This window comes from Motacilla alba, chromosome 4, assembly GCF_015832195.1.
Source record: "Motacilla alba alba isolate MOTALB_02 chromosome 4, Motacilla_alba_V1.0_pri, whole genome shotgun sequence".
Classification (NCBI taxonomy): Eukaryota; Metazoa; Chordata; class Aves; order Passeriformes; family Motacillidae; genus Motacilla; species Motacilla alba.
In genome coordinates, this window is record NC_052019.1 from 31430582 (window position 1) to 31458520 (window position 27939).

The 27939-nt window shown below is 38.7% G+C and overlaps 2 protein-coding genes across 7 annotated transcripts in view; one reads left to right on the top strand and one right to left on the bottom strand.

Annotated features, from left to right (window-relative positions):
• LOC119700057 (LRP2 binding protein) lies at window positions 1-11415 on the top strand. Of its 6 annotated transcripts, none has more exons than XM_038134335.1 (7): window positions 1-420; window positions 766-878; window positions 2771-2884; window positions 4420-4562; window positions 4640-4745; window positions 5205-5428; window positions 8951-11415. In XM_038134335.1, the coding sequence occupies exons 1-7, from the start codon at window positions 138-140 to the stop codon at window positions 9123-9125; spliced, it is 1158 nt and encodes a 385-aa protein (XP_037990263.1). In that variant the 5' UTR covers window positions 1-137; the 3' UTR covers window positions 9126-11415. The 6 variants fall into 6 exon arrangements, 4 of the variants coding, with proteins under 4 accessions (XP_037990263.1, XP_037990264.1, XP_037990266.1 ...); XM_038134336.1 differs by having other exon boundaries at window positions 10910-11415; XM_038134339.1 differs by having other exon boundaries at window positions 278-878; window positions 8951-9116; window positions 10910-11415.
• A 548-nt stretch (window positions 11416-11963) lies between these two features.
• The window catches only part of SNX25 (sorting nexin 25), an 80039-nt gene continuing 64063 nt past the window's right edge, over window positions 11964-27939 (bottom strand). Inside the window, exons 11-19 of the mRNA XM_038134325.1 lie at window positions 27252-27383; window positions 22686-22826; window positions 22032-22145; window positions 21341-21505; window positions 18027-18144; window positions 16765-16831; window positions 15441-15622; window positions 13755-13855; window positions 11964-12969 (exon numbers count right to left, since the gene is read on the bottom strand). Coding sequence (XP_037990253.1) covers window positions 12895-12969; window positions 13755-13855; window positions 15441-15622; window positions 16765-16831; window positions 18027-18144; window positions 21341-21505; window positions 22032-22145; window positions 22686-22826; window positions 27252-27383 — 1095 coding nt within the window. The 3' untranslated portion in view covers window positions 11964-12894. The remainder of the gene's footprint in view (window positions 12970-13754; window positions 13856-15440; window positions 15623-16764; window positions 16832-18026; window positions 18145-21340; window positions 21506-22031; window positions 22146-22685; window positions 22827-27251; window positions 27384-27939) is intronic.

Sequence of the window (27939 nt, forward strand, 5' to 3'; positions counted from 1 at the left end):
AGGGAAGGTCCGGTGCTTGCGCAGCCCGCGGCCCGTCCCGTCGCTCATTGACAAGGGCCGGAAGCGGAGCCAAGCCCAAACGGAAAACGCCGTCCTTACCCTGCCAGCCATCCTGCGCTGCCAGCCCAGGCCCGGCTATGGAGCGGCGCCGGCTGCCGGCACAGGCCGGGCAGGGCGGCGGCAGGCCCCAGCACGGCAGCGAGGGTCGATCCTCGGCCGGCGGCTCCAGGAGCTCGGCACCAGCGAGGGCCGCGGCCGCGCTCCCTTCTGGCCGTGCCCGGCCGGGCCGGGCCCGGGGCTGCGCATCCCGGCAGGCTCGGCCCGAGCCGCCTTCGGGCGCGGGGCTGCCGGGGGAGCTCGGGCGGCGGTGCTGGCTGGCGCTGCGCTGCGAGCGGCTGCCGCAGGAGCCGGACCCGCCAGGTACCGAACCTGCCGGGTACCGAACCTGCCCGGTACCGAACCTGCCCGGTACCGAACCTGCCGGGTGCCGCTCCCGCCCGGCCCGGCCCGGCCGGCAGCTGTGGGCAGGCGCGGGTGTAAGCTCTTCCACGGCTGACTTCAGGCTCACAGGGGTCAGGCTGTATTCACTGAACGTTTCCTTTGCTGTCTTCATTCAGCTTTTGAGTTTTATAACTTCTTCTTTCATCTTAGTCGGTTGAAGAACATACTAGAAAGGGGACCCGGCCAGCTTCAGACCTCTACTGTGTTAACGCAGGTTTCAGCTCTTAAGGGGACAAACCCAAACGTGTGTCTGTTTTTAATCAGAGAACCACTGCCATGATGCACTCTTGGCAAAATCGGAGGAGTCACTGGTGAGGAGTGAGGCACGTGAAGATCCTCCAGCACCTTTTCTGGATGGACAACAATACTATGAACAGGTGCTTTCCCTCTTCAGTAAATACTCTACAGCAGACAGTTTTCAATGCCTTTTCTGTGAAAAAAAGAGACACCTCAAAAAAACCCTAAAGGAGGTTCATGCCTGTTTTCATCCCATTAAAATCACCTGGTGTTCCCCCTAAATAAGCTTCACTTTGCCCAGGCATCTAGTGAGGTCTTCCAGTTCCCTCACAGGTCTCCTAAGGACCAGATAAGTAAGCAGCAGCCTATCCTCATAGCTAGCTTCCAAGCCAGGTTGGGTTTTTGGGCAGCTGACTGCCCAAATACAACACACTTTGTTTTCAGTTATAGTGAGAGTGAGCCCTGACCAATACACAGCTTTCGATCTTTGTTCCCCACCTGGGAACTGGAACTTGTTGAAATGTATTATCATCAAGATCTCTGTCACTGCCCAGTTTGGCCAAAATTGGTCATCCAAGTCCTTGAAAGTAAATCCTCAGGGAACAGAGTAAGACTGGCTGGCAGGTGAATGTAAACCTCAGCTTCCTGTGAAGATTAGAACTTGGTTCAGGAAGATAGAAAAGAATGCAGTACAAACACTGAGTCAGATATTTTCCGATGTGGCATGCACAGATTCAGTACTGTTTACAGTGCAGCACTGGCACAGTGTAAATCAGTCTCACGGTTTGCAGCAGGAACAGAATTATCTCACTCAGGCTTTCTGCTTTCTAGGCCCTGTCCTTAATGTTTTTGTTAATGAATTACCTGAGACTAACTCCATGGAGCTGAATGAACAGACTCCTCTCTGTTTCTTGACAAGCTGGCTTGGATGTCCATGATAGATAATGCTGTACATCCCTAAATTTATTATTTGAGCAGGTTTTATTTTTCAGATTTTTTAATGTATGTCTGTAGTGCCTAAAAATGTACATGCTTATAGCACTGTACTTTTAGATACTGGGGAAAAAAACACTTCCTAATCACAGCCCTATGTCTCCTTCACATAGCACAAAATTCTCCGGAAAGGTGAGATTAAATGTGCCTCCTGTACTTCTTTTTCTGATATTCATGACAACTAGTTGTAAAAAGAAACTGGCTTTTGTTTTCCAGAGTTCTTTAAAAATACAAAGCCCCCACAATCAAAATGGATAAGCTCCCAAGACAATTAGTAGTTTAAGATAATAGCTTGGTCAGTGTTAATAGGGGACAATTGGTCATTGAGAGGACATTTGACTGACTGTTGAACTGCTGGTTCTAAGCTTTTGCAGTCCTTTTTTTTTAATCAAAACACACAGAAAATTTGAAGTAAAAATATAGAGAAGAATATTTTAATTTCACAATTGTTTTTACTGAGTGTTTATCTGTAAAAATATTTCAGTTAGGACACCAGGCTCAGTTAACTGTTGTATTACAGCTGTTTAACTGTATGTTTAAATGTGGTTTTTTCTCAGACTTAATGCAGAAGCAAGTACTCTCTGAGATTCATTCTTAGGAGTGAAAGTACCTCTGTTGTTGCAGGTGATTCCTCCATCAGAAATGTGTGGCAGACATCTGAGTCCATGAAAGTCTTCACACATCTGGTTTATTAGTCTTTGTGAAACCAGCCCTTAGCAGAGATGTAAAAGCAGATTGTTAAACCCTCGAAGTGTAAGAACAGCTGACCTAAGTTAAAGGATATCAGATAGAAGGGGCAGGGACTCTGAACTAGACTTTATCTCCTTAAATTAAAAAGATTTGTGGCAGTTTGTGGGAGGGGAGAAATTTGTCAGAATGGCTTTTGGTTACCCAACTTTCTTGGTTGTTAGCTTACTCTGTTTTCTGCCATTTCTGTGGTTGCAGTTTCTTGTTCTTCATTCATGAGAGAAATACACCAAGTTGAAAAATTGTAAGGGTGGACATATCAGAGAGTTATTGTTTGTTTTCTCTTTCCCAGGGGTTGTACAAAGAAGCATTAAAGCGATTTGAAAAAATCAAGGACACAGATTTTCAAGCAATGTATCAGCTTGGTGTAATGTATTATGATGGACTTGGCACTAAAAAAGACCCTGTGAGTAATTTAGCTGCACACTTTTTACTTTTCTTTTAATATTAGCTGATAACTACTAGGAGCTTCTTTGTAAGCATGATTATTTAGTTTAAAATTAACAGCCTTTTCATTTAGAGTTAGTTTCATAAAGTGCAGATGTTTACAGAGCATCATTAAAGAATGAAGGCTCTGGGTTGAGGAGGTTCTCAAAAATGATTATCATAAAATAGGAGTAAAAAAATACAGTAATTTCTATTTTAAAAATAACTTTCAAGGGCTTGGTTGGACTTCATGTGGAAGCTATGTTAAAAATTGCTTTAATTTTTTTTACTTTTTAATAAGCATATTATGTACATGAAAATGAAGTGAGTCAAAATGGAAATCAAACAATTATATTTCAAAGCATAAGATCTCTGGCACAAATATTTTTTTTAAGGTACTTTCTATTCTTTTAGCACAGATGCCAGAGATGATTGTGCTTTTGCCAATGGTTGACAGTATTATTCTTAAGTTAGGTACATGAAAAATTACATGTGCAAGCATTTGAAGAATTCAAACTGAAGAATTCTATTACAAAAAAGGAAGACAAAGGAATGCTTTGCTACAATAAGGAGAGTTGATTTGTTGGTGAAGATGATCTTAAAAAGAGGCACGAGGAAAGAACACAAGCATTAGGAATAAAAGGGTCAGTTATAAGACAGAAGGCCAAAAAAAAAAGAACCAAAGAGTATATTAACAAATGGGACTCCTGTCTGGTGCTTACAGCGTTGTCAGCAGAACTGAAAACATTCTGATGGGGGTTTAGAGGTGGTTTATTTTTTCATCATAATTACTACATTTTTTTACTTGCAAATAAACATTTTAACAAAGTTTCTTTCTTTCTTGTGTATTACAATATGAAAGCTAAATAAAAGTAAAACCTTTTATAAAGGACTGCTTCCAGTGTATTTATACAGGGTGTCCATGCTAAATCCTAACAGTGTAAATCTTATTTCTAAAGTAATTCTGAGGCCCAGTTGCTCAAGTGCAATGTTCTCCATCTGCTTATTTAACATTATCAGATTTTGTCCTTTATGAGTCTAAGGTATTTTAATTGCAGGGATTTATTTCAAAATGTACTATGTATCACTTTGCCTTCTTGTTAAGGTTGTTTTTTTATGATTTCAGATACAATATGCAATATTAAAAAGTTCTCAGAATTGTGAAATTGAAAATGTTACGAGTGTAGGATGTGACATTCATTTACGCATGCACAATAATATTTTTGGGGAAAATTTTGTCAGTGAAGAAGAGTAATATATTATCAAATGAACATTTATGAGGAAATGTTTCACACTAAAAATATGCTGGGGTCAAAAATTTAGGAGCTGTTTAGTAATCAAACGTCAGTTCTGCTTTGGTAAGACACTGTTTTCCAGGCTGTCCTGCCCGTATGCCTCAGCCTTTCTTCAAAGGGGAAAAAAATTACCTGTCTGGCAGAAGTTAGTGCATTCTCAGGTTATATATTTCATCCTCTTCACAGTCTGAACATAATAACTTATATGGCTCAATTTTAGGAAAGGGGAGTGGAATACATGAATAAAATACTCAACTCTGATTCTCCAGAAGCAAGTCACTTGAAGTTTGCAGCTGCATACAATCTTGGCAGGGCGTATTATGAAGGATGTGGTGTTAAACAATCAATTGAAGAGGCTGAAAGGTAAGGGCAGTCTGTGATTTTCCTGAAAAATTATAAGATTGTGTGTTTCTTAAACTTTGTTGTCCCCGTTTTCTTAGGTTGTGGCTTACTGCTGCAGACAATGGAAATCCAAAAGCAAGTGTAAAGGCCCAGAGTACTTTAGGAATGCTGTATTCTATGCCATTTCTAAAAGATATGAAGAAGGTAAAGCCCTTCCTTTTGAAATAAAAAGTAGTCATGACTAATTTTTAATTTCAGATAAATAATACAGTGGAATATTTGACTCTGAAAGTTGTATTTTGAGTAGTTAGACATTATCATCTGTTTAAGCCTGTGTGAACAGATAGTCAGAATTCCTCATTTTGACTCACTTGACACTGGTAGCTAAGATTTTTTTAATTTTTTTTTAGTGAGAGTATCAGAAAGAATGATAGAATGGATTAAAGTTTTGTCAGCTTTGGTAACCTTCATAATTCAAGCAAGTAACACTGATTGACTGCTCTGACTGTAGATGAAGCAGGATTAAAAGCCTTAAAAGGATCCTTCTTTCTTTTATGTATAAGCACTTCTTACAGGATGGTTGGTGTAAAAGCTTTTATGGAAACAGTATACAAGAAAATCAGCTAAGTAAACACATATCCCAACTTTGTGCCTCTTGTTTAGGCCTTTTTTTGGCATTCAGAAGCATGTGACAATGGAAATCTGGAATCAAAGGGAGCACTCGGCATTATGTATCTCTTTGGACAAGGTACACGTCGAAACAGTAAAGCTGCTTTGGAGTATTTGAGAGAAGCAACAGAACTTGGAAACATCTATGCTCAAGGCCATCTTGTGGAGTATTACTACACTAGAAAATTTTACTCAAAAGCTGCTGCACTAGCCAAAAGGTAATTTTTGTTCTATGTTTCAGTAAGGTTCTTCATGCAAGACCACATAAAACAGAGAGATAATGCATTGCAAAACATCTTTAACAACAGAATAGCCAATGACAAAATTAATACTACAAGGTTCTCAATTCTTCAGTATGATTGAATTTTTCCCTCTGATCCAATAAAGCAAAACAGCCTTGAACTAGAAACCAAAGCAGATGTCCACATGCAATCCTGCCTTCCTTGTCCACTACCTCCTCTAGGTTCCTGCCTTCACCATTCCCTTTAACCCCTACTGTCAGAGTGTCAGAGACCCCCCAGGTTGGAAGGCATCTCAGTGATCACCTGGTCCAACCTTTCTTGGCAAAAGTACAGTCTAGACACAATGGCCCAGCACCCTGTCCAGCTGAATCTTAAAATATACAAGGTCAGTGAATCCACCACTTCCCTTTACCTGCTTTTCCATCTTTGGTATGCGTCTCCTTTGGTTTTGAGCAGACTCAGAAACTTGGAATCAAGTCAAGGGGGTTTCTTGCTACCTACTTTCCTTACAATTTAAGGGGATGAACAAACAGTTCATTGTGCTTCCAGGAGAGCATTCTTGAAAAATTCCCAGCACTCACTAGCTCCTTTATTCTCCATGGAAGCTTCTTATGGATACCCCCCAACTGTGCTGTGAGCTGAAGTTTACTATTCTGGAATCTGAAACCTTTGTGTTAGTACTAACCCTCAGAGTGCTCAACAGGATCCCAGATCCTCAATACTGTGATCACTGCACCCAAGGCTATCACTCACTGAGGTCCTAGGTTTTCTTGATTTGGGAGTAGCAAGTCAAGCAGTGCCTCATTCCTGAGTGGCACATCTGACATTTGGTTGAGGCAGCAGTACTCTGCTGCTCCGTTCCAGGAACTTCATGAATGTCCTGGGTGTTGCTGTATTCTTCTAGCATCTAATGCCTGGGTAGTTCAAGTCACCCGTTAGATCCAGATTTTGTTACCTAAAGCTTATTTAAGGGACCCAAGTATTGGGTCCTCGTCGGTCTTACTGTCTTGATTCAGAGGTCAGTAACAGATGCTTAGTGTAAGATCTTTCTTGAGATGATCCCTCTGATCCTGACCTGGAGGCATTCAATAAGGCTTCCAGAATTGCCATGGTTCACTTCTCCACATTCAAGGTTCTCCTTAATTCAGTGCATGACTCTTTTGCTGTCTTTACAAAACAGCCTATGGCCATCCCTCACAATCCTCCTGTCACGTGAGTTGTTCCACCTTGCTTCAGTTATTCCTGTGGTTGTGTGACTTTGAGAGGGTGCAGAGCTCCAGTTCCTCCTGTTTGATCCCCAGGCTGTGTGCACTGTGCACCTACACTTGAGGTGGTTGTCTTCTGGTCCTCACCTGGGAAGCAGCTGAGGAGCATTTGCTGCAGCTCTGGTTGGCCTGGCTTATTCCCCCGTTGGTTGGAACATGGCACAAGTGCATCCACTTCAGGGTCACTTCTGTATCTTGAACTATTCAAGTAGGACAAGAGCAGTGTTGGCGCAATGTTCTATGGCTGATAAAACAGCACATTTCTCTGACAAACCTCCAGAGTTTTACCAGTGTATTGATAAAAGCTCAATCTGTCAATCAGATTACTGATTTGCTAGAAATAAGATGCAGATAGATTGACTACTTGCACAAGTGGCACATGATAACATTCGTGCTTTTTGGGGTGTCTACATAGCTGCTGCTGCATAGCAGCAAACGTGTCACAACTTACCATCCTACAGAAGCTGCACTATATGCCACTGAGTAGCAGAAGCTCTGGTTAATTCAGTAGTTCAGCTATGGATGCTGTTTGCTCTACTCCATGCTGAGAAGGACTTTCTCTCTGAACTGCTGCTTTTCTTTCTTTTGCACTGTCAAACTGGAGCGATAACTGTTCAGTCTGCTCTAGCCTGTCTCACTGGGAAAGAATCCCTCCAGTCAATGCTGCATGGTAGATTGTTCAGACAAATAAAGAGTGCACCTCATCAGCTGTAAATGCAAAAAAAAGCAATGAAATCCCACAGCACTGTCAGAGGTGACCATTTCTGAAATAAAACACCGAAACCATACTTGAAACAGTTACACTTAATTAGAATTGAAGATAGCCTTGAGGCAAAAATCTCAGCAGTTCAGCCAGTAATATCAAGCACTGATACCTTTTCTGCTAAAATTTGTCTTTCTGTGTTCATAGCAACTACATTTGTTATATTATTTATAAGCATAAAACATTATGTGACTATGTACAGTATAACCTTGCCTAATATTTGGAGTCTACATTACCTACTGATACTTCAAATAATTCAGTTATCCCACACAGTTGTACTTACCAATTGCTGTGGTATGTTCTTGAAGTCAGCTGTGCTGAAATAGGATTTTTGCCTGACTTGACTGGATATTATTATTTGCCTCAGCATTCTGTAGATTATCTTTTGGAAAGGAAGGGTAGAATGTTTCCAGGTGATCTAGCAGGCACTGATGTGCAGAGGGTCATTTGAGAACAATTATTTCATAAACACTGATTTATAGGAAGTACCTATAAACTGAAATTACTTGCACTTTTCCTTCTTCTGTCAAGTCTGGGACTTTGACACAGCTAAAATGATGTGTAAAGAAACATCTAATTACTGTTCGGTACCTGAAAAGGATATGGGGCTTGGGGGTATCTGTTTTAAGACATCAGAAAAAAAATTCCCACTTAGGTATAGCATTTTCTAATATTACAGTGATTATACTAGATAATTATAGCTTGATAGTTAAAACAACATTCACTCTGTCCCTCTGATTCTTAAAATGGTTTTTAGTAAAAACATGCTGAAACTAAGATAACAGCAAGCATGCAGAAGGAAATAATTGAGCCGAGATAGTGATAAATGGTTTCCCTAACAGAGTTTTATAAGGGGCTCTCAATATGTCCAAGATTTTCAGATGACTATGATTTGCCAATATCCTCGTAAGAACTGGAAATTTTAGAATCATAGAATCACTGAATGGTTTGGGTTGGCTCTTTAAAGATCGCCTAGTTCCAGCCCCTGTGCTGTGCGCAGGGACATTTTCCAGTACACGAGGTTGCTCATGTAGTGGAATAAGAGGAAATAAGAGCTACATGAAATATTACATGAAGTAAGAGCTTTGCCTTTCTTTCACATACAATTTCCATAAAATAATTTAATGGGAACAATTAGCATAAAATATGTTGCCTTTTATAACTAATATAATAATAGTGAAACTATTATAACTATAATAGTTATAATAGTAACTAATATAATAATAGTGAAAGTGACTTCAAAAGTTGTATACTTTTTTGCTGTTTAATACCACAATATTCAAATAAGACTAACTTAAAATCAAATACAAAATAGAAGAATCCTCATAAGATACCAAATACATGTAAATTTCAGCTTATTTTGGATAATAATGTAAATAGAAAGGAGGCATTGTCAAAGTCATATGTGGTCAGCTTTAATTATTGCTTGAACTAGCATTATCTAACGTAATGCTCTAAATTCCACAACAGGGCTACAGCAAATGGTAACATCAACATGCTAGCCAAGATAACTGATTGTCATCCAATATATTTAGCCAAGGGGGCTGCTATGGCTGCTTTCTATTTGGCTAGATGCCTCCAGCTTGGCCGAGGCACAGAGAAAGACAAGAAGGCTGCTGAGAAGTACTATTCTAAAGTAAGTTGAGAAAGTCTTACAGACTGGTTTATAACTCGTGAAATGGAGTGATACCTTGGATCTGAGTCTAGTCTAAACTTGCTATTTCATTAAGGACTCCAACACTATGTTAAAAAAATATTTGCAAGAACATGTAGACTGATAGAAATATACTGAAAACTACTAAAAATAGCCTTGAAAGGATGCTATCTGCCCACTTGCTTAAGCAAGCAATATAACCAACAACAGCAACAAAAAATCTATGGCAATCACCACAGCAAAGAGCTTGGTAACTTGCAAGATAAATTAGCTAAGCAATTTGAATAATTTTATCCCAAATTAATTTGCTTTTTGTCATTCTCTCACAACTGAAAAATTGTAACTTTTCCTTATACTTTAGAGCCTGTAACAATTAGCCTTTATTAAGTTGGCCATAACTGGTTCTCATGCTTATTTTTATATTTACATTTTTCATGATAGCTGAGGATCTACTGCTTTTTCTGTTCAATATATACAGGGGAAAAAATCAGTTACATTTTTTCCAAAGTTCTAAATTTGGAGTAAGACTGATGAAAAATAAGCTTGAGGAAAAATACTAATAATGGCCTCTAGAAGATTAATCTGTTGAGTAATATCAGTGATGCCTAAAGGCGTCGAGGCAAGGTAGCTTTACCAGCTGAAGGGAACGTAGCAAGTTGGCATCTGTGCTTCAGAAACTCTGTGGTTTCTCTGCATGTAGTGACCACTTGTGTCTGCAAGTTGAATACTGTGGTGTCCATCTTGGTGCAATCTAAATGAATGCAGAGTTACGGAAATGATAAATTATCAAGCAAATTTTGTGGCTCTTTACTCGGAGAAGTCACTGATAGAGAAGGCTTAGCAGAACACGTGATCTGAAATACAGACAAGTTAAATATTTTTTACAGTGGGAGAATAAAATGTTATAGCGGATAGGACAAGGAGGCAATCAGGAAAGGAACATAAGCTGAGGTATTATGAGCATTCCTAGTTAAGGCATTGAAGAGGTCCATCAATTTAATTGCTTATGGCATTGCAGGAGTGTAGCCCTTGCCCCTGTCTTCTAAAGTGTAGTAAAACTGCCACAGCTGAAAGAAGACCACGGCTTTCACTCGTTATTCACTCCCTCTGCACCTGAGACTGGTCTAGGAATGTCACTAATGTCTCACTATAAAGAGGTGATTCCCATGACTGGTGTCATGGGTCTCTAAATCAATAGCAAAGGAGAAGCAACATAAAATAAACAAGAAATCTCCCTGAAACAGTAACTTCAGAAGAGTTGAGGGAGTGTCCAGGTTTTCTTTGTACCTGGAAAATTCTCATGTTAACTGTACAATTACACTTACCTAAAGTCATATTTGTTTTAATTGACTGCTCAGCTCTGGTTTTGGCCTACCATTCTTAGACCAAGTCAGTTTTGTAAGAGATGAGAAAGAGAATATGGGCATCCCTAAGGGTCCTGAAATGATGATGGATGTGAGTGAAACTCATCCAGTGTGTAAGCAGATTTATTTTTCGACTGTAGTGCTGCATATGCCATGCCAACGTAGAGAATTTTATAAAATAAAGCCAAGACTAACATTATAGTCCTATAAGCGTACTATAGTATGCTAATTTTAAATACTAATTTTTTGTGTGGCATCAGAAAAAGGATTCAAATCCAAATATGTTAACTCTTCAATACTTTAGCAAGTTGACTGTCTCATTTTTTTGACACTTAAAGACTTTGTCATATTGATAACATACAGTTTTATTGTAGCTATAAACTAGAACTCTGATATTCTTTGTTTTTAAAGGCATGCTATCTGGATCCTGTTGTTGCTTCTCACCTTGAATTGGCAGCTAATCTTGGGAGAATTTAGTGTTTCTTTTAACTGTGACTGGTAAATAAACCATCTGAACTACAATAAACCATCATTAATCTCCAGCAATTATAGACTGTTCATCACTTACTGCTTGCTTTTCAACTTTCTATGCATTATTATTTAAAGCAATTCACTGATTCATTTTATCTGGAAGAGAAAGTAAAAAGCTCACGCTCTCTTTAACTCAGATAAGCCAAGACAGATTTTTTAAAAATCATATTGATGACTTAAAGGTTTATTAGGGACATTTCACTGGGACAGATGTATTTCCTTCATGTCATATTGCTACATAGCACATGAATCAAAACAAAGCCAAAGATGCTTGTTTCCTTTCTGCATATATAGTATTTAAATTTGAATATTCTGAAAAGCTTGAGCCCAAACTTGTCTCATTTTCACACACAGCCCACTTACAGGCCATGGCCATTTTTAAAGCTTAACTTGTTAGCTTAACTTGTTAACCATACCATCTTCTAAAACTAATTAATACTACTTACAGAACTGTGGGAAAAAAGCCCCAAACATTAGTATGGACATATTGAATATCCATCCCCAAGACAATGCCTGTTTTCCTCAATTCTTCATATTGCATTCATACTGCCTCTGTATTAGAAATAGTTGGAAATCTTTTGGCTAGGAGTATTTATGTCTGAGCAATGTCAAGCTGGATTTTTTATGAAAAGACATTTTGATTAACCACTAGGAAAACTGATTGCTGTGGTAACCTTGCACATTTCTAAATGTCTGTTTACTTATGAAGCTTTCTAAGTGCAGAATTTGCCTTGCTTCTTAGTCCTGTGCCACGACTTGAAAACTTTTCTGAAACTGTTAGGCGGCTAGATGTTACTAAAAATGTTGATTTAAATAGATCATACAGATTGTATGTACCTTACAACACAGCCAGTCATAACTCCAAGTAGTTTTTCTAAGAGCACAACTGTATTGAATTGAAAAGACAGTAATGAGTGTCAGCTAGGGATTTTTATGATGTTTAATTATTTAGATGTGCATTAACATCATATGTACATATTTTTACATAAATTAAAAAAAAAAACCACTGAAGACAGTTTTCTTTTCTTGTATAAAATAAGAGAAAGATTTGAAGGTTATTTGAAATTGGGGCATTTGAATAAAACAGCCCTGAATAATATCAGGGAAGTTATCAGAATGGTTTAATTAAATGTCTGCTTGATCATTCATAGAAGCAATTTATAAGCACTGATCTCTGAACTAACATTTAACACAGGCATTCTGTTAGGACATACCAGTTTACAATACATAATTTTGACACAGACTTCAAAGCAATGTAGATACTTCTTATGAAACTAGTGCTGTCAAACCCATTGATCTGTTGTCAGTACAGCCTCATATCAAGTACTGCAATCCAGTTGTGATATTTATTGCTTACAAATGCTTCAAACTACAGGAAATCTTTGGTAAAACCAAAATTGATAAAATTTTCACAATAGCTTTACATATAGTATTGCACGACAAGGCTTTTTCAATACACAAGAAAAAAAAAAAAGGAATGCTCAGATCCTCAGTGAGGAGATTAGAACTGTACAACATTCATTAGTTTACCACTATAAGCAAAATTTCTTTCCATAAATGTTTAAAATATCTTCTGGTTTCTTTCAGCATATATGAACATTTATTTTTCAATCTATATTTGAAACAGAGGAGTAGTCAAATAGAACAATTTAAATAAAAATTGGCAGCTATACAGCATTTTTTTTGTCTACCCTACAACAGCATCAGATCTTTTCAAGTCTGTACTTCACAAAAAACTCAAGAGGAAAGAAAAATGCTAAAAATAATCATAGTCCTCAGCCCTCTATGGAAAAGAGGAAAATAAGTTTCATGTCTATTCTTGAACATAGACATTTCTCTAGTGGTCCAATTGTGCAGATTCAAACCTAAGTGGCATTAAGCTGCTCTAAATGAGCTCTCAGCTCAGGACACAGTTCAGTTAGCAGCAGTTCCAGCAAAACCTGAAAAACAGAAAAGAGTTAAAATTATGCAGGTGCCAACCAAATTTCTTCCTCCTTTCTGTCATTTTTAGATAACCACAAATAACAGAAGCCCATAGGTTTGATTACATTCATCATTTGTGCAAGTACTTTGCTTTCATCCAGAAGTTAGCACATGCCCTACAGATAACATGGGAAATGTCTTAAGGCTGAAAGGAGGCAAGTGTTCAGGGCAGCTCTGTTCAGATGGGGATTTCCCACCCAGTATAAAGTGGTGCTGTTCTGTCAAAAACTCCATAGCGTTGTAAGCAAGCACCAGGGCATGCCCCTTCTCTCTGCTGCTGGGGCAGCTCTGTGTGACAGGCTGCTGTCTGGAATGTGCCAGAAGAGACTGACTGACTTGGAAGGTGTTATGCTTAGATCCAGCTGCATAGCCCAACTATTACCAACAGTTGAAACTTCTGGAAGGCTGTCATGTCCTAACTATGAGCCAGTCCTGGAGTTCTTCTGTAGGATTCTCCAAGGTATGTTTATTTTTCTAAGCTCTATGAAGAAATTAGTTTGTACCTTATTAAGTCAGGCACATTGGATGTGGTAGAAGATCTCTTTTAGACAAAAACAATGCTGCTGTTAAACTGTCTTTTGTTATTCAAACTTGTCAAGTCATCAAACCTAGAGCATCTGATTTACTTTAATTATAAATAAATCTCTGCAAAAACACACCCCCTAGACTTTAATACTGAGCGAGTAGAGCTCAGTAACTTACAGAATTATGAAGCTAAAAAGGTACTTTTCCGGTTACTCACATAAAGTAGATGCTTATTAGCCTTTCTCTCTTGCAGTGCATTGAACACTTTCACTACCCCATGACGGGCATTTTGTTGTCCAACAAGATTCTGCAGGGTATCTGCAACAAACATTACTTCAGTTTATGTTGTTTCACTCATGCTAGGCAAAACCTCCAGCCAGAATTATCATTCTATTACCCAAAATCACAGTCATGAAGGTTGGAAGAGACCTTCGAGATCATCTAGTTCAACCATAAAGACCCATAAAGGAGGGGAAACAAAGCCACTGCATTTCATTGGCCCTTGGCTACAAGATACACAGAGTCCCTACTCACCAACCTTTTAAAAAACACAGCTTGAAAAGATACCCTTACTCTCCAGTTACCCAATAGATAATAGTGTGTACATCTCAGAACATTTTAAGTGTTCTAACATGATACATCAAATGCTTTTCAGTAGTTCACCTCACTGAGTCAAGTCTCATCTCACACATCATTAAACCTTTCACTTAAATATACCTTAAGCCAAAGACACAACTTCTATAACATTTAAAACAAATTTAGCACTTTAATTGCCTCTCAATCTTCACAGAGAATACTTCCCACAAGAAGGCAGTTAAGAGAATTCTAAGTCAATTATTTACACTTTGAATTAAATTAGAGAATAAACAGTGATTCAGTGCTCCATCATTAATCTAAGGTGCTCTCAGCTATGTCCTGACATTTGGCTCCAAGCTCAGAAACAAACAGGAAATCAAACAATACCACAAACCAACTAAAGAAGGCTATTTAGCTAAGTAGATGAGTATATAACACAGGCAGTAAATGGAAGGGTTGTTTACACATCAAAAGACAAATATTTTGCATGCATACCTACTCCTTTTTTTTATCAGTAAAAGTTGATTAAACTACGTAATGCATAGCGGTATATGAGATGTCTATGTGAAGCCATAAAATAGCTCATTCTCTTCAGATGGAGCAAAGAAAAGGCATTCAAGCTATATTGAAGTGTATTTCCAAGTGCTAACAGTAATTGTTTTAATTCTTTTCAGTTAGGTATCTTTGGGTTTACATGATTTCTGAGGAGTCAGAAATATGTAACTGGATTTCCTGTCCTGTGAGTGGGACAGGATGGAGCATCTCAGAATGGTGCCCCAAAAACATGCTGTCTGAAAAGGCAGCTGCCCAAGCTTGGGAGATGAGGGTAGGCAAAGGAAAGTACTGGAAAAAACATTCTATCTAGGATCTTCTTCTGCCCAGGCTGCAGGTCATTCTAACATTCAGTGCCCAGAGACCTCTTATCAGAAATAGACAACACACAACACCGACAGCATGGGTAGATCCCTCTCTCTCCAAAATACAAGAGGAATAAGTAATTGGGGTGGTGCCACTGTCCCTATTTGGCAAGTAATTCCAAGTAGCAGAGCCACATATTTGCTCACAGAGAGCCAGCAGAGAGAGAATCAACTGAGATTCCTTGATGAACATTATGCACAAAAATACAGCAATTCTGATTTTGCATCCACCAATAATATCTGAATCCATGCCTTTTACCAGACAGGCAGGAGTGGCAAAGACTAAGACCAAAATCATCCTTATTTATGCAAATAATCATAATTTAGAACTCTACAGGAAAATAATTTGATTAACCAGTTTCCTTATTAGTTATTAAATCAGTGATTAGGCAGAATCAAAGTGATCTCACCTGGAATGTTTTCAAGTAGTTTTTGCTGTGCTCTCTGTTTTGTCTCCTGCTTTTGTTCATCACTCTTGGCTCTCGGTGGTGGAGCTAACTTTCCATTTGGCCAGAAAGCATCTCGAAACACACCAATGTAGTAAACAAGCATTGGTTCACTGAACATCCAGTGTACAGTGTCACGGATTTGCCTGTAAAGAAGCGTAGAAGAGAGCCCATCAGAACCAGTCTCATGTTTTATCCATATTTATTCTTTTTTCTCTTCAAAGTAGTGGGAGAGATGTTCTTTTTCATGTAATTTTGCCAGTATACCTGAGTTGATTTCATTGGCATAATAGCAGGTGATATTCAGGTCTGGGTGCTCTAGGATCTAGGTCACTCCAGGTACCTCACTTAGATCTGGAGAAGGCTGCTTTTCAATGTAATCCACAAACATCCATTTCAAATTACAAGTACTACATTGAAATATACATCAAAGCTACATTTCAAGGATGGGCACTAGAAATGCTCCACCAGGAAAAGTCAGGAAAATCAGGTCACTAATAGTAGCAAACTCCAAACTAGTTGCCTGTGGAGATATGCCTGCTAGGATAAAAATAGACAGTTTTGATAGAAGCACAGTAAGTTCCTTCACAGATAGCAAAGCACATTACTGAAGGGATTACAGACAGAGATAGCAGCCTCTTCCTGTGGCTGCACCAGTCACTGTAGCCTTCAGCACCAGGAGTCTAAGGTAGAGAGCAGGCTCCAGTCAGTACTGCTGCCATACAGCCAAATCCCTTAAAATCAATAAAGTCAGCCTACACAGGAATTTGGAATGCAAGCTATGCTCACAAATTCTCTGCCTCTCTGTCCTCCTTCAGGCATTTTCCAGTTGTCAGCAGGGTATGAACAAATGAACCAATCAATTTAAAACCCAGTGAGTGGATACTGTCTGAGACTAGTCCAATTTACTGCTACGTAATATACATAAGAGGCTTTAAAAGCCATGCTGGCAAGTGCAAATTTAGCCAGTGATTGGACAAATAACAGCCTGCTGTGCTGATAGAATGCTTCTAAAATTTGTTTCCGACGAGGGATACAGCTTTCCATATGAAGGTGTTCACAGACAGGTATGCTCACAGCCTCAGGCAGGCCTCACCTGGCAGCATAAAGATAATTCACATACCTGTGTTTTCTCTAATAAACATAACATAGCTGTAAATTGAGCTGTGGAAAACAAATGCAGATTATCATATTCAACAGGATGTCCAGAATATATTTAATAGTTCTTCTGTCAGCCTTTTTTTAATAGAATGACAATGAAAGTTCAGTTAAAGCAACAGCTACTTACTTGTTGATGGTTCTTCCAAAAGTGACTTGTACTAGTGCAATTAACGTTTTTCTGACCCACTTGAACACTAGAATGAAAAATTATAAAAAATAATGACCAAAAAGTTAATAACATTACACAACCCACGACCGTGTACAAAACCTTCCCCCTACTTCCCACCAAACCAAATCCAAACAACCCACCCCTACAGTAAACACATTGTTACAACCCTTTCTAAGATTCCATTAATTATACAGAGGTTTCATTTTTCTTGATCACACTCCTTGTACTGTTTGTTGTATGGTTTTTAAGTCCTGCAGATTATATAAGTATGCATATAAAATGCATTCTAGGTTATACCATAAATTTTTATATGTAAGAATATTTCAAGTTTTTTGAGCAATACAACTACTCAAACCCCTTTTTCTACTACAAAAAAACCAAATGTCCTCAAACTTCCCACTCTTTTCATACCTATTAGTATGAAGTACACACAGCAGCGCCATTAAAATTCTGAAAACATTTTCACTGAAACCAAGCAGTCAGCTTTCCATTACAAATAAAGGAAACAGAAGTGAGTGCTTCCTAGTAATTACTGGTAAATCTTCCTTTTATACTGTTCAGCATCACAATAAAGTCTATATTTGGAAGATACATCTGCCAGCTTTGGAAGGTGACACATTTTGCAATAGTTATCCTTTAAATAATTTTATAGAGCATCATGTGTGGCTGCATATTCAAATAGAAACAAAAATAGTTTTCTTTATTATCATCATTCAGTTATGTAAAAGTGGGCAAAAAATCCAGTATTTAAATATACCACAATTCTATCTAGCATAATTTTCATCATAGAAATTGCAGAACTAAAATGTATATATAATTCACTTAAAATAGATATTAAAACTACATTTCTTTGTCAGAGACATGTCCTATAACAAAGCTATCTTTCCTTCAAGATTTCCTACTATCTAATGAACAGCCTATTTACAAAAAGCATACTATTGTCCTTTTTTCCTATTTTTTTCATGAAAAATTTAAAAATACTAAGTGCAAATGCTCTCCCCTATCAGTTACATTTTTATTGCCATTTTATATTGTAATTTCACTCCAAAGTTTTGAACTACTGAAGAATAGCTTGGTCCCAAACTGGCCGTACAAATTGCAAGAATGAAGATTAAATGCAATATAGATTGCACTTATTGAAACAGCAAAAAAATCTGAATTATGCAGTGCCCTACAGAGCCAAGAGATTCCATTAGCAATTGAGCAGGTTTACATCTTACTTCCTCGCAGTTCAAAAATCTCTCCAATCAGCATGAAACACGGCTCAGCAAGAGAGTCCTTCTTCCCATCCACCTCCTCTCCGTAGTCCGACAGGTCACTGTCCTCTTCTGTTTCTTCCTGGGAAGAAAAGGACAACATGGGTATGTGCTGCAGTTCCCCAGCCTTCTTCCAGAATGGATTTAGTTACTGGGGATAGTAACTTCCCTATGCTCCGGGGAAGGAGCACTGCCAGTTCTGTCAAAAAACAGAGTTAGAGCCAAAAACTGCTGCTGGCAGGATCTGGCAAACAGGAACCTTGCTAGGGAGTTTGAAAACTTCCTATTAGACTAAAGTGATGGGGACACTGCACTGCAGGAATTATCATCACTGCTGTATCTTCTGCTTGCAGCCTTGCCCCAGTAAGCACCTCAATGCTGCCCAGATTTTCAGAATCTACTGCTTTAATTGCCCCAGCAACACCAGCTGGATAAAAGAAAGCAGGTGATGTGGGAGTCGTGTACTGCTAGGAAACAGGTGAGAGCTGTAAGCAGGAGATGGCACTCAACAGTGTTTGGGATTGCAAAGCCTCCTCTGACACAACACCCATAAAAAACGTTCAGGATGGGGAGCTAGACAGCTGGAGCTCTTTGCAGTGCAAACAGCTGGGAGTAAAGGGGGAAATCTGGTTATTGCACAGGGAGAAGCAGGTAGCTGGCTCCCCAGGAGAAGAGACAGTGCCTTCACAGCTGAAGCCACTCAGTGGGATCAGGCCCTAACCAGCTGTCCTTGAAGTAAGCTGAGAACCAAACCCAGCAGTGGAAAGGGAACTGGCCACTGCACAGACAAGCCCCATTAATGACGAGCCCCATTAATGAAAACTAGTCGCAGGCAGAAACACAAATTGTCATACTTAGTGACCTGAGCCTGAGGATACCCAAGCTCAGGGCACCACAGGGAGAAGAGCAATTCGGATAGACTCCCAGAAGATGACAGGGTTGAACCACCTCAATTCTGGCAGTGCCATCTATTTCAGAGTGAAGGGCAGACAGCAGGTTGTTTCTCACTGTCATGAAGATTGCTTCAGGATCAGGACCACAACTCCTGTCATTACTCATGGCAGCCAATACATCCCTTTGCTTTCCTGGATCTTGCCCTGCCCACCTATGCTTCAAGCTAAGCTAAAGAGAGGCAGGCCTGACCTCCACTGAGGCTGGTGCAATGCACCCCAGTCTCTGGATCAGGAATGGTCATAATGATGTGCAAATTTTCTTCTTCAGCCTGGTTTTCAAAGATATCAATCATCCCTTCCTTTTATCCTCATCATTCCGTCACCTAATACTGATTTATTTTTCTGCTATTCAGTGAATCTCCTGTCATTTAGAAAATGCAACAAGAACTCTAAGTTCTTACACTACAGTGCATTTTCTATCCAGTAAATTTATAAACCTAAGAGCCCTTCTTTCTAGATTATATCAACTTGTTTTTGCTCTGACTTGGTTTTGGTCTAGAGAGCTAAAAAATACATTCTAAAGCTAGCCCTGTCCAAGGAGTTATATATATAAAGAAATTGCTGTAGTATCTAATCCTGAACATAACATTCAAGAGGTAATATTATTGCTCTGACATATATTTGAAAAATGTGAGATGAGATTAAGGGCAGTGAGAGAGCTGAACGAGAGCATTTTATATACTATAAAGTTCAAAATACAAACTAAACCAGGAAGTCTCAGTTACAAAAACACAATTATACCAGCTTTACGTGTGGCTTAACACAACTAACTTCATTTATTACCTTGTACCAAATGATTTAACTGCTTTAGGAAATGTTTAACTGCTTTAGGAAAGTATCCAAGATGCTATCAGTGGGGCAAGACTGAGCTGATCCAAAGCTCTTACTGAAAGGCATGGGAGTCCAGGAAATAGCAGAGCTAATCCCAGACTGCCTCACAATCTGTCTCCCTCCATTTTATTTTATTACTTTCACTTTAGCACAATTGTTTGACATACTCATTCATGGGGTCTAAGAGTTACCACCATCTGTATTCTGTTATGTGTAAGCTTAAGGAAAGAAGGCAGAAGAGAGGGAAGAGAAATGTGAAGCAGTAACAGTTGCATAATTTCTGCTTTGTTTATTTGTTCTTTCTCCTCTCACACAGTAGTATTAAAAATTCTCTTTCCTTCTCCTGTATTTCCCAACTATTTCCTCCTACACACTCCCATAATACAGTATCTGCAGTTTGGCTTTGTCTTGAGGATGTTTTTCAATTAAATAGCAAAATACAAATAGCTTCACACTTCAATGCTTTTATGCTACTTCTACCTATCAGTCATTTTAGTGAAAGCACTTTGGATTTTAGAACTCCAGTACTTCTATCAAAGTAAAACTAGTTTCTCAAACTTTCTTTATATTTATTACTCTGAAATGAGGCACATGCATTCAGCATCTAGATGCAAACACAGCATACTTTTGAATGGTACATATATAGGATTTTCTTATTTCTGAGATGCAAGACCACCTTTCTCCCTGTTAAAAGCCTACATGTGTACATGCTCCCCAGTCTCAAATTATCCTGAATAAGACCCATCTGCTCCAGACAACTACAGCATGTAAGAAATTAACTGTTTCAAATTAATTTTGTATAACATTTAACTAAAAGAAGGAATAGAAACATCTCCTTGAATGCTGCATTATCTGAACATGAACAACACAGAAGAGAGTGCCATGGAATTATGGTCAATTTAGTCAATGAGCTATTTTAGTCACTAATCTATTATTCATTTCATTTTGATAAACAATGGGGTTTTATGGCTTAATAACAAATTCTCCAACTGGTTTGCCTACAGAGCCTATTGCCTGCATTTGCAAATTCCCTCAGTAAGCCTGTACTATTTGCCAACAGTTTTTTGTCAAAACTAGCTCTGCTTCAGAAGTTGTCCTGAAATTAGGGATACACAGCTGTTCCTTCTTGCCAAGAGAATATTCCCAAGTGAGAATATTTTTACCTGCCAAAACCTCTCTGAAATATGCATGTCCAAAACTCAAAAAGTAGAAAATTCTGCTGTAAAAAATAAACAATCCCACATGAACTGCAATTTGTTTATTTGCAATAGCTTACACATTTGCCTATATGAATGTACCAAAAGGCAGGAAACCTGTTTTATGAATAAACATCTTTTAAATTCATAGGCGGCTCTTTCTTCTGACTCTTTGTTCACTTACAGTAAATTACAAATGACCTTTGGAAATATTGCCTGCCATTCAAATACTAATGACTCTCCCTGCTTACTTAGGATAAGTAATTAAATTTGGGAAGATTGCTTTTCTACCACTTACCTCCTGATGAGAAAACAAATCACCAGGAAGTCGTTCTAGAAATGAGGAGAGTGAAAACGATGACTTCTTGCCTTGCACATCAATAACTTTGAGGTGCTCTGGGGAGGGGCTCAAGAAGGCGTAAAGTGCTTCACTCTGGCAGAGTCTTTCATCAGAGAGTAATTTCTATGAAACAAAAACAAGGACACATCACAACACAGCAACACATCAATTAAATATTTCTTGTTAAGGAATAAGATGTATTGAGGCATCCAATAAAACTGATTAAATCACAGCTCAGAAGTAGTGTGCGAAAAAAATCCCCATCTCACAAAGATACTTTAAGAAACTATTTCTGAAGACTGGAACTAGTAAGAATAAAGCTTTTAGTCTTACGACTTTCTTGTTTTATAACAATGTCTCATTTGTAAGGAATTTGTTGTGAAGAGTTTTAGCTGAAAGTGGCAAATAAAGGACACATTATTTATGATTCCTTAATTAACTGAAGTTTAAATTAACTTACCACTAGAGGAATGTTTACTATCAGTCAAACTCATCTCAACTTCAGGCATTTTGGACAACTTTGACATTTACAGTGTCAAACCTTACATTTGACCTATTTGTTCTAGGCTCTTTCTTTAGGCAATAGAGAGGCAGCAGCCTCTCAATTCTCCTGTTTAGATATCTGTTGGTTTTGTCTTTATTTTCTTACCTGCAGAAAGTTATTAAGCTGGTTCTTGGATTTCTCCATGAATTTCTGGTCTATGGATTTGAAGGGCAGCTTGCTGAGAGAAGGCAACTGAACTTTCTTTAACGATGGAAAACACTGAAGGAGAAAGGAGAGCTCAGTTAAGATGTATGCAGAGAAAAAGACAGGTGGTTCAGATTCCTTTTTGCTTTCATCTTATTTCCACACCCCTCTCAAGAAAACACCTTCCCTTTACCACTATGGGCTGACACATCTAAACCCTTTCACTTTACAGCACCATTATATATTTCTTATCAGACAAAGGTTAAAGCACAGTGAAAAAAAATCCCAACCTTCTCTCTCCACAAAAGCTGTCATTTCTAATACTTCCCTAGAAGCCAGACATAAAACCTCATTCTTACAGCAGGCTCTTGTATGGCACTGCAGAGCATATACCATTTTAAAATGGAGTTAGTCCAGTAAAACATTATTAAGTGGAAAAAATTATAAACAAGTTTTATAATCATCTGTCAGAGACCAGAAATATGCAGATAGAAATCTAGCTCTAAAGGGCTAAAAGCCACAAGGCTGGCATTAAAACTGGTAGCATTAAATTTTTATCATTCTAACAAATTTTGGCAGTTTGTATCTTTTCCCTCCTGTAAGCAGGATTCGTACCTCGCTGAGTTTGCGATGTAGGTTCTGAAACTCATTGAGCTTCCTGGGAACAGTCCAGTTCTTAGTTTCAGCTCCACCAACTTCTTGTAAACTCACCATGACAGAGTAACAGGGCACTTGTTCTCCATTCTCTTCTAAAACCTTGTGGGGGAAGAAAAACCAGATAAGGTAATCTCTGTTGAAAGTAAACAGTGGAACATTTGAGCTGCCCGGTGACTGGCCTGCAAACTCAGTCACCAGTCCCACACTTGTCTTAAGATTTGAAAGCTACATATGGAGCAATTACCTTAATGAACTAACCTTCACCCAAAATGCTGTGCCAGTCCTGAACCAGCCCTCCAGCTAATCACTATTACACCTTACCTACAGTTTTGCAATGCTGTCCACCAGCAGTCAAGTCTCCCTGACATGTCCTCTTCAAACAGCTGAGTGAATTATTTCAGTTTTTAAGGTACCTACCTTTGTGATTGCTAATCGATACTCCATCTCTTCTATCTGCATTTACCTGAGTGTTCTCCCTTCATTTCCACCCTCCCTTCCCAGGGGTTCTGCTGAGGTTCACCCACACATCAGGCACAGCAGCTCTGCAGCTGGGTCTAGCAACAGCAGGTGCTGTCATGGAGTGATTTCTCTGCTCACTTCAGCTGTTCTCCTTGCAGTTTGTGGTATCCATGCACTATTTCTGAGGGCCTCACAACCTTACAGAAAAATGAATCCAACTATGATCCTCAGCCAGAGGAAGGAGAAGCAATTAAGCACATTGCTGTAGTTTTCCCATTTGCACAAAGTTAAACAATTTTTCTTGAGATGATGGGAGCAGTGTGACTACACTGTTTCTTAATTTGATATGAGAATTGACATAGGAATTTCATCCTTATGTACCCATTGGTAGCAAATTTTTGTTCACTTTTTTTGAGGAGACACCCAAATTGATTATGAAAAACAAATAAGGAAAAAGCATAAAATATTTCACTCTTGAATGCTTGTCTTTATATACATGCAATTAATGATAAGGTAATTATAAAATATCATTCCCAGTCTTTTTGAGCAAAGTTATAACTTTAAAGCTTTAAAAGAAAAGAATATTTAACTAATCTAATTAGGATAAGAATAAACTTTAAAATTCATATAATTACGACACCTTTTCTGAGAAGTCTGTAGAGATCTGACAACACAATGCTATGGATTAATAATTTGATAAACAACTACATGACCACTGTAAAAGCCATGTGGCTGAAATGTACCTTCACATTTTTAAGCTATTCAGAGCTGTACATTGATAACATACCCTGTGATGCATTCCTCATAAAGCTCCACAAGAACCACTGGGAAGCCAAGTCTGAGGCCCCAGATTTCACAAATCTGTCAAAAAGCTGCAGCAGCACTCAGACAGAATACAAAGCACCAGCCTGAATGCCCGCAAGTGTGCGTGGTTCTCCGTGCAGCTATTTGGAGAAGTGCCTATCTCCAGCCAGACTACTGCAGAAATAGATGCTTGAACATCCTCCAAGATGCAGGTCAGGGAGACATGGTGCAGAACAACTGGGATTGTCTGGGACAGTGCCTGCCCTGTCTACCCTGAGCTAGATTGGATCTCTGTTTGTAGGTGACCCACAAACACTTCCTGGCTGTCATTTTTCAATACTGGGAGATGAGTGCTGAAATTGCTCATTTGAGTCATGCTTATGATTTTCCATGCTAAATTTGTTCCCAGGGCAGGGGTTTGCACGTGTAGGGTCATCTGAACTGTAATTGTCAGGAGAGAGTCATCCCTCTGAAAGCACATTTTCAAAATGAGAGGATTCCTGCTTCAAGCTATGTGCAGAGTCCTCTAAATTCCAATTAATAGATGTGGACACATTACAGCTTTTTTTTTTCAAGTACCCTCAAATACCTTCATATAAATACTGAAAATGTTCAGGATTTTCTTAGCAATGCAACATTTTTTATCAACTTAGGTGCTTGTGAATTAGTTTTTCCAAATTAATGTGTAAACTGGAAAATAGAAAAATTGAATATTAGGAGGTCTTCTGAACCAGAGCTAGTCCTCTGCTGTTAGCAGGCACCACCTCATACAATTCCTATCACGAATGAATTCAAACTATAGAGCCATATTCCTCTGATCCTCCCTTTTGCTAAGTTAAGCAAATGAAATTTGAAAGTGCTTTCAGAACCACTTCTCGTGGGAGAAGTTCCTCATTCACATCCTCGCTTCTCAGGTGACACAGCCCAGCACCTGCAAAGCGATTGTAACACTTCCTCATCCTGAGTGCAAACTCCCTCCTAATGTGTTCAAGGGCTGCATTTACCCTTGACAGACCTGCAGCCTGCTCAAGATGAGCTGCACATCTGACAAGCCACCTGCATATCTACTGTTTCCAGCCAAGAGGTGCTCCAAGGGTCAGAGCTGAAGCCCAAAGTTCCTGCTGAACACAAACCTCACATGCCACATCGTGAGACTGCACTTCTAATGCTCTTGCCCAAAAAACCATCCAGCTTTTCCCAACCTTCCTAACCCTTCTCTAGCCCTGTTTGCAGGTGTTGCCTGTACAGTGCCGAGTACTGGGGGAAAATCACTTCCCTGTTCCTGCTGGCCACACTATTTCTGATACAGGCCAGGATGCATTTGGTCTCCTTAACCACCTGGGCACACTCCTGGCTCATGTTCAGATAGCTGTCAACCAGCAGCCCCAAGTTCTTGTCCACTGAGCAGCTTTTCAGCCACCTCTTCTCCAGGTGTGTAGCGTGGTAACCACAAGAAATATGCAATATTTTTCACCTTATTCAGATCTACAAACTCAATTCCTTCTGAAAGCAATAGACTTTTTAAAAGATGTTATGCTCTGAAACAGTCTTTCTTTGGACAAGGAAGACATTCTGTCTGTTAAAATATTAAATGATATAAGGCCAAAACAATTAAAGCAAGCAGATCAAGTTAGATTATTTAGCTCTAAGTTACATACCTGTAATGGGAAAGAGACACTCAGAATTAGACAAATTGTTATCATAGGCCCCCTCATTCTGCATGTTCTTACTGTATTTTTCAACCTCTATGATTCAGCCAAAACACTGAGTCTCCAAAGTAGGTTTTATCAAAAATATGAGCGACCAAAAGACACCTAGAGATTATATTATTTACATTATTGTTTTTTATATATATAGTTCACTCAGATAGACTTAGTATATTTAAATTACTCAAAACTACAAAGACTGAAATATTCAGGCTAAGAGATTACAAACAAGAGTTTGGACATGTTTTTTCCCAAGACTTAAGTAATTTTTTTCTTTTGTGCATCCTCTGTTAACTGATTTAATAGATCAGTTTAATAGCTCAATGGCTGGCTATTACACTTTCAGCTCAAGATCTATAGCAAAAATTACTTTCACTAAACTTTTCTGCTAAAAAATAAGGCCAAGATTTTCTCTCTCTAAAATCACAGAACTATATTCTGGGATTGGCAACAACGTATTTGCAGTTTGAAAGACTAGGTCATCAGTTCATGCCCCCTGAAATCATCAACTGCAGCTAGAATATTCTCAAACAATTACCATAGATAACTACAACACCCTGTTTTCTCCAGCCTACTCTTTGAAGCATGGAGCTGCAAACAGCACAATTTATGCAAGCCTATATTTAATTACCTAATCCAGTACTACTTACAGCTAAGGCAGCAAGCAATTAAAAGCCTCTTCCAACCTCTCTGTAATTTAGCCAAACCACCTTCTCCTCTGGTAAGGAGAGAGACACTGGACAGTTGTATATGGTTACATTTGTGCAGAAAGCAGCCACTCTGCACCCAGAGTTTATCAGATTTTAAGACCAGGCTTCAAAAGCTACAAATAACTCTTAAGAAGACAACCTAAGAAATTTTCAGTTCTGAATAGTGTCACCTGCAAACAGCATTAAAACAAAACCAAATCCAGATGTTTCCACATGGAGAATTCAGTTTTAAAACTGGCACCTTACATTTTTTGACCTGTTGGATTTATTTCTTTTACAATTACTTTAACAGTTGACAGACCTAACACTGGCTTGCAAGAGCTTAAAACACAACCAAATAAACTCCACAGCACCTACTTTTTTCCTCCAGCAAAGAGTTACCTCAAGAAAACTTTTTGTATTCTTTTCAGGAACATTTTCTTAGTGGCAAAGGCAAGGCAGTAGAGACCCGATTAATCTTTACATCTTCACAGTGATACTGTCAAAAAGATTACTTATGTATGTCAGCCTACACTTACTAAATAATAAGCATTCACTGAGTTCCTTTCATGGCAAATATTACTAGAGAGCCAGAAGATGGTAATACTTTGTTTTCATCACATTTTTTTCATGCGTTCTACAATTGTCTGCCTATGCTCAAATGGAACAGCAAAACAAGACCAAAAAAAGGTTACAACTTCTTCAACTCACAGATAAATAGCACTTTCTTTCCAGGCATTTAAGCCCCTTGAAGTAAATTTTTTGGTATAAACAGGTATAAGGAAAGTATCTACACATTTTTTTTCTGCTTTTCATGCAAGTTTGAATAGACCCAGAAGGTCAAAAGGCAGAAAAAAATCCCCTACCTCTCCTGAGACAATGAAGGCTTTCCACATGCCAAGATTCTCACACCACCAGTCTGTTCTTGCAATGTGCAGCTGAAGGTCACTGTGCTCTCTCTCCATCAGAGTAATTTCATCCTTCAGCTTAGAAACAATCTGCAGAGAAAATTTTATTCATTACAATTGGTAGGAAAAAGCTTGTGCAGCACACAAGCTTTATGTCTTTAGGGGCACTGTTCCAAAAGAAGAAAAGGTACAAAAGTGGAGGGAGAACAATTCCTGTGGCTCAATAAAAAAACCCAAAAAAAACCCCAAAAAAACCCATAAGTGAGGGAATTGATGATGCCTCAAACTGCTAGAGCACACAGTAATCTTAAAGGTCAAGCCTCACACTAAAATAAAAAACAAGTTAGAAGTACAACTACTATCACACTACCAGCATAAAAGACATTTGAGATCTGATTATATATTACACACAGTATGTTTTATAAGAATTTGAAATTGCCATTAATGAAATTTACCTTACTGAAGACATCTCTATAATTTTCAGGTACACAGCATGTGAATGAAGAACTTGGGAATAGATTTCATTTCTAGGAATTTAGCTATGTTAGAAATCACTCAAAGTTATCACTTATTTCATTCTAGTTTTGAGAAGGCAAGGATTTGTTATTGTGGAAAGCACACAAAGTAGCCAAACATCCTGCCAGGA

Bases quoted from the DNA above. Each gene is read 5' to 3' on its own strand.
- LOC119700057 (XM_038134335.1), top strand. From the start codon at position 138: ATGGAGCGGCGCCGGCTGCCGGCACAGGCCGGGCAGGGCGGCGGCAGG. The intron at 879-2,770 runs GTGCTTTCCCTC...TCTCTTTCCCAG, and splicing joins GACAACAATACTATGAACAG to GGGTTGTACAAAGAAGCATT. The intron at 5,429-8,950 runs GTAATTTTTGTT...ATTCCACAACAG, and splicing joins GCTGCTGCACTAGCCAAAAG to GGCTACAGCAAATGGTAACA.